General features: G+C 39.7%; 1 protein-coding gene across 1 annotated transcript; it reads right to left on the bottom strand.

Moving 5' to 3' along the window:
- Positions 1 to 1,111: 1,111 nt before the first annotated feature.
- Positions 1,112 to 2,095, bottom strand: LOC137145894 (2-oxoglutarate receptor 1-like). Its single transcript, XM_067536863.1, has one exon. The coding sequence runs from the start codon at positions 2,090 to 2,092 to the stop codon at positions 1,112 to 1,114; it is 981 nt and encodes a 326-aa protein (XP_067392964.1). The 5' UTR covers positions 2,093 to 2,095.
- Between the last annotated feature and the right edge of the window lie 5,926 nt (positions 2,096 to 8,021).

Genomic DNA, 8,021 nt, shown 5'->3' with positions numbered 1-8,021 from the left:
CAGTGGGAAAGAGTGCTGCAGTTTGGTGAGATACTGTAAAGATGGTTAAAACTTGACTTGACAATAATTGATACCCAGGGTGGATCAGAATGAAATAGGCCATTGAGTCACCAAGGTGACAATATCCCCTAATGCTCCCCAAACACTTTCCAGTCCAGTCCCCTCCTTCCCCCCAAAGACCTCAGTTCTTCCCATTCCCAAATCCCTGCTTTAAGCTTTTAAGCTTCATCCCTAGGCCTGTGACAGAATCTCTCCCCCCACAGCCACTTTCACCCTCTCGAGTAGCCTCCAGTCATCTGTTTGCTTTCTGCTCCCGGCTAGCTCTTGAAGTCGCTGGGTATGTGAGATACGCTGATGGAGAGGCTGTTGCCTAGCAGCAGCAATCCATTTTGCTAATCCCTAACAGAGGTGGTAAGTGGGCAGAAACAATGGGTTTGTGTGAGGAAAGGCCGGAGGCACAGGGATTGCATGTTGGTAAAGAATGAACCACTAGGTTCTTGAGGCGAGCATTGGTTATGATGGACATTTTATTGTTAGTGACAAAGAGGGTAGGCCAGGCAATGTGGGTACTACAAAGTTGCATTAGGGGAACCCACTCTACTGTTGTGCTTGTGGGCTCATCTGCATACGATTGGTGGTGTTATTAATTTATTTTTATTGTGGTAGTGCCTAAGAACCCTCGTCACTATTGTTACACTTCTGGACGAGGTCTTCTAGCGTTAGACCCAAATTCACCTACTAGGAAATCTTGATACTGCTTTTCAGATCTGTCTTAGTATCCTGCTGTATTGGCTATCTGCGCAAAGCTGGGATAGCATACACATTAGAAAAACACACATCAGCCAACATCTAACGACATATTACAATATGAACAACAAGAATAAAGAGTAACAAGTACAAATGAGCTTCTGAGAGGGTATGTGGCAAGTGTGTCCAAAACTTTATTTTCAGAATGATGATTTTATAACTGCAACAGACTAGGCCAAATGTAATGCTGGCATAGGTGTGGGTGTAACTTCCCTGACATCAGTGGAGCTACACGCATTTAAATCAAAGGTGAATTTAGCCTATTACTCCTTGTCTTACTAACACCATGACTGTTGCCCCCTCTCTATTTCATATTCTTGTTTGTCTTCAATTTCAAAACAGAAAGGATGGCTTGCTGGAAGTTATCTCCTATCACAACATAGAGTAATAAGTTACCAAGTGTATTTAGTGCTGCTAAGGGCATAGATACAATAAAAAAAGCATAGATCTGGTTCTCAATGAAACAGCTAACCAGATGAAGTCGTAATTCTACCTCAGTCCCCCTAAAGATATGAAAGGGTAGGAAGCAGAAATAAAATACCAACAAGAGAAGAATGGCAAGTTTGCGAGCCTTCTGCTTGTACAAAGTGTGGGTATGAGGCCCTGTAGCCAAGGTGCAAATAATCACAGTGTAACACAAAGTCACAATTAACAAGGGTAAGAAGAAGGCAAATGCAGTCAAAAGCCAGTTATACCACCTGGTAGTGTCCAGGTCTTCAGAAGTAGTAAGGTCCATGCAAATAGATCTGTTTTGATTCTCTTTTGAAGTGATCAGAAAGTTGATAGGAGTGGCAGCCACCAGGGAAATCACCCAAATTGCAGTGCAAGCCACCACTGCCCATCTTCTTTTCTGAACAAAAAAGCAGTTCAGTGGATAGATGACTACAATGTAGCGGAAAATGCTGAAGCAGGTGAGGAAGAAGATGCTGCTGTACAAGTTGAGGTAGAAACTGAAGCGAATAAACTTGCACATGAAGACTCCGAAGATCCAATTATCTCCATTAGCAGAGTAGTGTGTCAAAAAAGGAAGAGTAGCTAAGTACAACAGGTCACTGACAGCCAAGTTTAACATGATGATGGTGCTGCTTTTCCAGGGCCTCATCTTGAAAATATACATAAAAATTACAATAATGTTCCCTGGGAAGCACACCAGAAAGATTATGCTGTAAAGTACAGACAGATAGGATTTTATCTGTAAGAATTCTTCATCTGTGCAGTTTGAGAAGGTATCTGCATGGCTTGCCAAAGTGGTAAAATTAGCTAGGTCTTCGGATACTGTATTCATAGTTATCTTCTTAAAGCTTTAGGAAAAAGTCAAACGTTTAGTTTTTAATTGATTAGTCAGTACAAATGTGCTTGATAAATTTTCCTCCACCAGAGCTAGTAATATGGATCATATAGCTTACTTGGATGTTGGCAAAAGTGCTCACTCCTGGCCTAATTCAGTTCCCACTAAAGTCATTAACTTCAATGGGAGCAGAGTTAGGCTAACACTGAGTGCTTTTGAAAACCCCACCTTTAGTTGCCACTTAATCTTGAAGCCACTTGAGTATGATTTAGGGGATTGTTTTGGTTTATATTTGACACTACCTTGTCAGTTAGGTTTTGGGCTTAGCAGAGCCCCAAAATGGGAAAGTTACAGTTCTGGGCTCATTTGTCTGAGCCCTCGATATTTGAGGAAATTTAAATACTGTGTGTGTGTGTGAGTGAGAGAGAGAGAGAATGAATGTGTGTGTGTATTTGGGCTTATTGATATTTCAGAGAGAGATGGGAAATCCAGGATGTGTTTTTGGTTGGTTCAGATACATCTTTTAGGACCCAATTCTCCTCTCACTTGCAATGGTGTAAATCAGATTTTACTCCACTGAAGTCAGTGGAATAACACTGGTGCAAAACTACTGGAAGTGAATGAAGAATCAGGCCTCCAAAGTTCACAGCAAGTGGCAGGTATCCAACAAATGTACTAATTTTGGCTCACCTGTAATATGAACTGGAAGTAAATGGGTCTGATTCTGAAACCGCCTTATACATTCTATAGTCATTTCTACCTCTCCAAAGTGAATCCAAAACATACCATTCTTGGTAGTGATTTATCCCTACATTCAACTCACTTGGCAGAATAGTAACCACAATCCTCAATTAGTGCAAATCATCATCTTTCCATTGATTTTTCAGATATATACCAGCCAAGGATTTAGCCCTAAGTAACTACACAAGGTGCAAAGCAGTGTAGAATTGTGTACAAAGATTTTTGTGTTAACTGTAATATACATTAGTTTAGAATAAACTGAGGATGGTATGGAACATCTGGTATAGGGTCACTGCATAATAATAAAGCAGTCAGTTAAAATTGAGTTATTACATTTCTTGAAATATTGTTTTATAATATATGTTTTATTTGAAGTGACATTTAGCACATTACTTGTATGGCAATTCCTATGTTCCTACATTATTTCAATGACCAGTGAAACAAGATAACCTTTTTCTTTCAAGCAGCTAATTATCAGATCTGGAACATAACAACAACAATATGACAATAACTAAACTAAGAGGTATAACTTGGTTACTAAATAGACTTTACATTAGGAACTGGAAGTGTCTCATAATGTATGAGATCAGAAGTTTTTAAACTAAACATGAATGTTAATTTCATTACAATAGTGTTAAGATAAAGGTACATTAGGTAAATACTGTGCAGCTTGTTTTAACCAAATTAAGTTTTATATTCGAGACAAAGCTAGTAAGATACTGCATCTTCTCCCTTCCATCCTGTCTGATTTTTACCATTACAACCTAATGCTGTGGCTCTCAGTAGTATATTTCAAGTAAAACTAGAAAAAGACCAAATCTTTTATCCATCCCAATACTGCAACACCTATTTTTCTTTTTCCAGTCATCTTTGAAACCTTGATCAGCTCCTTACATCCTGCTCCACCCTGGAACAACTCAAAATATGCAAATGGATAAAATATTGTTTACCTGGATTATATTTGTAATCCTGCTTTTCCCATTCATTGTTCTGAGCACAGATTATTATGAATTTCATGTGGAGAGCTTTCCATACAGTGAAGCAAGTCAGTAAAATGTCCTTGAAAATCAACAATATGCAATATCTGTATGGTGGTGTAATCAATTACAGTAACTCTACTTATCCAGACTAAGGTTTCACATACTGGTAAATTTAGAAGACTGGTGGAAGAGCTCGGTTAATGGTCCATATGTTAGCTTTTCGATCTGCCCTGTTGTAAGCGTTCTCTTGCCACTTATCTGTCTCACCTTCAGAGAGCTGAAACAGTCACAGACACCTCTTTGTAGGCAGCAATCTGTACATTGTAGTTGGAGATTCCCTAATTATATCATTATAGTTCAAATCTCAGCTCATATGTTAATATGTCTCTATATAAGAAAATTAGGCTTTGCTTCATTTCACCTAGGTTGAGCCTGACTGCCAAGCTATGTGAGTCTTGTTGCCATATCAAGGATTGGCTGAAAATTCATGGGGCAAAAATATTTCAGGCTCCTTTGGGCATTTTATGGAAATGGCTTTCAGAAACGTGGCATATGTAAAACTTACTTTTGGTAAATAAAATGTATATGATTAGCATTCACCTGAAGCTGTGAAATAGCTTCCATTTTGAATCCTTGTTTTCTGGTCCTGTAACTTTCTGAAATAATTTTCTTCTGGGCTGCAATTTTCCCTGTTTAGTCTCAACCTGCTGAGAATTCTTGAATAAAATCTTTTTATTGTTTTTTTTTAATTGGTGAGCAAAGTTTTTTTGTTTGTTTGTTTGTTTGTTTTTAAAAAAGACTGTTACAATTTTTTAAAAAGCAAGGTGTGTGCAATTCCTGAATTTTGAAATTGCAGACTGAGGCCTTAATCCAGCAAGCTGATCCATCACATGCAGGGATCTGCCTGGCGTCACTGATTGCCAGATCAGAGCCTTCACATATACTGTAATTAGTGTTCAAAGATGCTTCATAATACGATGTATTAAGAGAACTAGTTTTCATTTCCTAAAATTGAGAAAACTTGCTACCTACCTACAGAAAATCATGTTGGATGAGTTCCTCTCATTTCACTAGAAGTTTTTGAGGAAGAATTCTTGATTTTTAAAATGCTTAAATCATGGGAATGAGTTAGGATAATGTTTTTGGTTTACTAATTATAGTATTGGGAAGCTTTGATCTTGCTGTGTGAGAGATTTGCAGAAGACTTAATTGTGCCCATTACAGCTGATCTGTATATAGGACCAGTATCCAACAATTGGAACATTATCTGTTACCATTAGGTGGAAAATTATTGACATTGTTTTCTTCATCTGACCTACCTTTTCTGGTAAGTGACTCTGGTCAACATCCAGAGGACTTTTTGATAACTCTCAGGTTTCTGAGTAATAGTAAAATATATTTTGCTATGCCACTAGAGGGCTCACAAACTATTTAAAGGGATACCATCTTTTTCCTACATATTACATCTATCATTAGAAATCATTTATAGAAGCTGTAGTGTTGTAAGCACAGAGAGCTAATTATAGTTAGGGCTCATTTATTGTGTTCATTATTTAATCCATCATACTCCTGGGTAATAAAAATGTGCATTGTATATTACTCATCCTATTGTACTGGTGATAGTACTGCTTATCTTTTCTATAGTGCTGCTCATCTGCATTATAATAGAGATGGGCCTGAACCGATGCTCTGCCACTGAACACCCACAAATTTTAGGTGTTCACATTTGGAAGACTGACCGGTATCACTCCTGTGAATCTGGATCCAGTCTGGATAAAGAAAAACAAAGATCCCCTTTTCAGATCTGGACTAAGAAGATGATGTGAGGGAGAATGCTTTTTTCATAGACTGTCTCCCACCAGGCTCTGCCCCTAGCTTATCCAGCCCCCTGCTCCCATCACCATGCATACAGCTCTTCCCTGCTTCTGCCTGCACAAGGCCTGCTTGCTTTCACCAGGAAAGGACTTGCTTGCTCTCACCTCTCCAAACTGATCTTCCAGCTGTGGTGCTTCTGAAGGCCTTTCGGTTCCATTCTGTATCGGTTTTTATACCATGCTCATCACCATCGTATCTGAATACCTTTCAGCAGTGCATTAAGCTATATGACTACACATCTGCTACATGTCATTCTTCCATCATCTCTCCAGATGAAGAAGCATGTGGAGTGTCTAGTTTTGTTAGGGTGAGGTTTTTGTTATTTTTGAATAAATATACCTATGGTATGTGTTTATATTAGAGAAGGCATGGTCAAAGAAATGCACCTGGCACTTGGAGCAGAGAGAGGTGAGGTTTGTGATGGTCCTTAGTACCTGAGGGAGTTCATACCACAGTCTTGTACCAGCCCCTGAGAAGATTCCATCTCCCACAAAGATGAGTTCCCTTGTCCCAAAGGAGCAAAGTTGTTGACCATGGACTTCATCTTGGAGCTTTAATTGGTCTTTCTGGTATCCTGGGCCCAGGCCATGGAGTGCTGGGAAGACAAGAACCAAGACCTTGAACTTGATTCAATATTTCATGGGAAACCAGTGTAGGGAGCAGAGGACAGGTGTGATATGCTCTAGGTAGCCTGTGTTGCTGAGGAGATGCACCATTTGTCTAGGTTTCAGATTGAGGTTGTAGGGGGAGAAGAGAGGGTCTTCCTTCTCCTCTAACTTTGCCAGCATTCCTTACCCCCATCCATAACTCTTGTGGGAAGGCGATGGGGTGGCAGTGGTAAATACTACTGGTCCCAGGAAGCAGCTTTAGTCACCATTACAAGGCTCAGAAGCCCTTGCTCGTTTTCCTAGTGCTTCATTTTATTACAAATGTATTGTAGGTGGAGCTAGTAGTGCTGCCTGTGCTTACAGTTGTCTGACATTTCCATTATAGGACCTTGTGTTCAGGTGCTTAAATCGTTGCTAGACTTCAGCAGTTTGGGCTGAAATTTTCCATGCCAGTTATCTGCCTCTGGCTGAATTTAAACAAAAAATGGTTCAGCTATTTCCAGGAATGAGTTTAAGGAAAAATAACTTGTATGCCCATGTTAAAAAAAATTCTTACAATCTTTGTGATAAGAAGCTGTAGGGCCTCCAGGATTTGGAACCAAGGGCTTAATATTTGGTGGGTGGGAGGGGCGGGCTGCTCTGGTCTCAAAGATGTGCCTTTTCATGTTCCCATAGAAAAACACCCCAATTTTGCCAATATATAGGTCTTTGAAAAATCATAGCATATGCTCACTAAAGGTCTGTTACAGTTTGGCAACAAAATTCTCTTTAAGGTCCTGTCTGTACTGGGCATGCTCCATGGATACAGGGATACACTTTTCCTGCAAGTGCTTCTCCTAGCAGCTGGTGGCCACAGAGTCACCAGAACTGAAAGCAGAGAGACAGTCTGTCTTGTGCTTTCAAAGCTCCCCCTGCTGGCACTTGGGCAGCATGGAGGAGCAAGCTGCTTGACTCAAATTCAAAGGGAACAAGAGCTGGACCAGAGGGTGGAGATGGAAAGACTGAAATACAATGAGGAGCTGAGGGGACCTGGACACTGGGCTTGACTGGGCAAGGAGACAGGGACAAGGAGCTGAAAGATGAGAGACTGGGACTGAGAGTAGAGGGGTTGATTGAGATCAGATGAGGAGCCTGGGAGTGGAATGACTGGGCATAGCCACACAGAGGATGACGGCTTACTACTGCTTCTATCACTTACAAACTTAGCTCAAGTGGCAGAGATCTATGGGAATGCATCCCTACCAATGAGCCAAGTAGGTGTCATTATGATACCACATGACAGAACTATTGTTTTTTTCCATTTGGTTTTTAAAATTCTATGAAGTTATATCTAAAAAACAAAAAGAAAGATAAAGTAGCAAAATTAAACCTGTGTGACTGTAATTCAGATCCTTTTTGCGTGTACATTATGATGCAGTTTTTAATTACATGCTCACATACTATTTTTCCACATAATCTCTGTCTCATTCAGTTCACAGAATGAGTAGTGCTGATTTAATGAGCAACTGTTTAATATTTTGTTTTTTTCCTCATTATTTAATATGTGGCCAAGGCCTTGTTTATTACACACCATTCAAATGATAGTCTGAAAACAGAGTTATTAATTTCCTGATGGGCATTTCTATGGTGATCATCACTATAATATCTGAGTACCTCACATACATTATTCAATTTATTTTTACAACAGCCCTAAGAGGTATAGCCCCATTTTACAGACAGGTA

This window comes from Emydura macquarii, unplaced genomic scaffold (genome assembly GCF_026122565.2).
Source record: "Emydura macquarii macquarii isolate MOO-44397 ecotype Brisbane River unplaced genomic scaffold, CSIRO-AGI_Emac_v2 contig_3671, whole genome shotgun sequence".
Taxonomy (NCBI): domain Eukaryota; kingdom Metazoa; phylum Chordata; order Testudines; family Chelidae; genus Emydura; species Emydura macquarii.
This window is presented reverse-complemented; position numbering and strand designations above follow the sequence as displayed.

What these genes read in the sequence shown, in the direction of transcription:
- LOC137145894 (XM_067536863.1), bottom strand. Translation starts at nt 2,092, where the DNA reads ATGAATACAGTATCCGAAGACCTAGCTAATTTTACCACTTTGGCAAGC.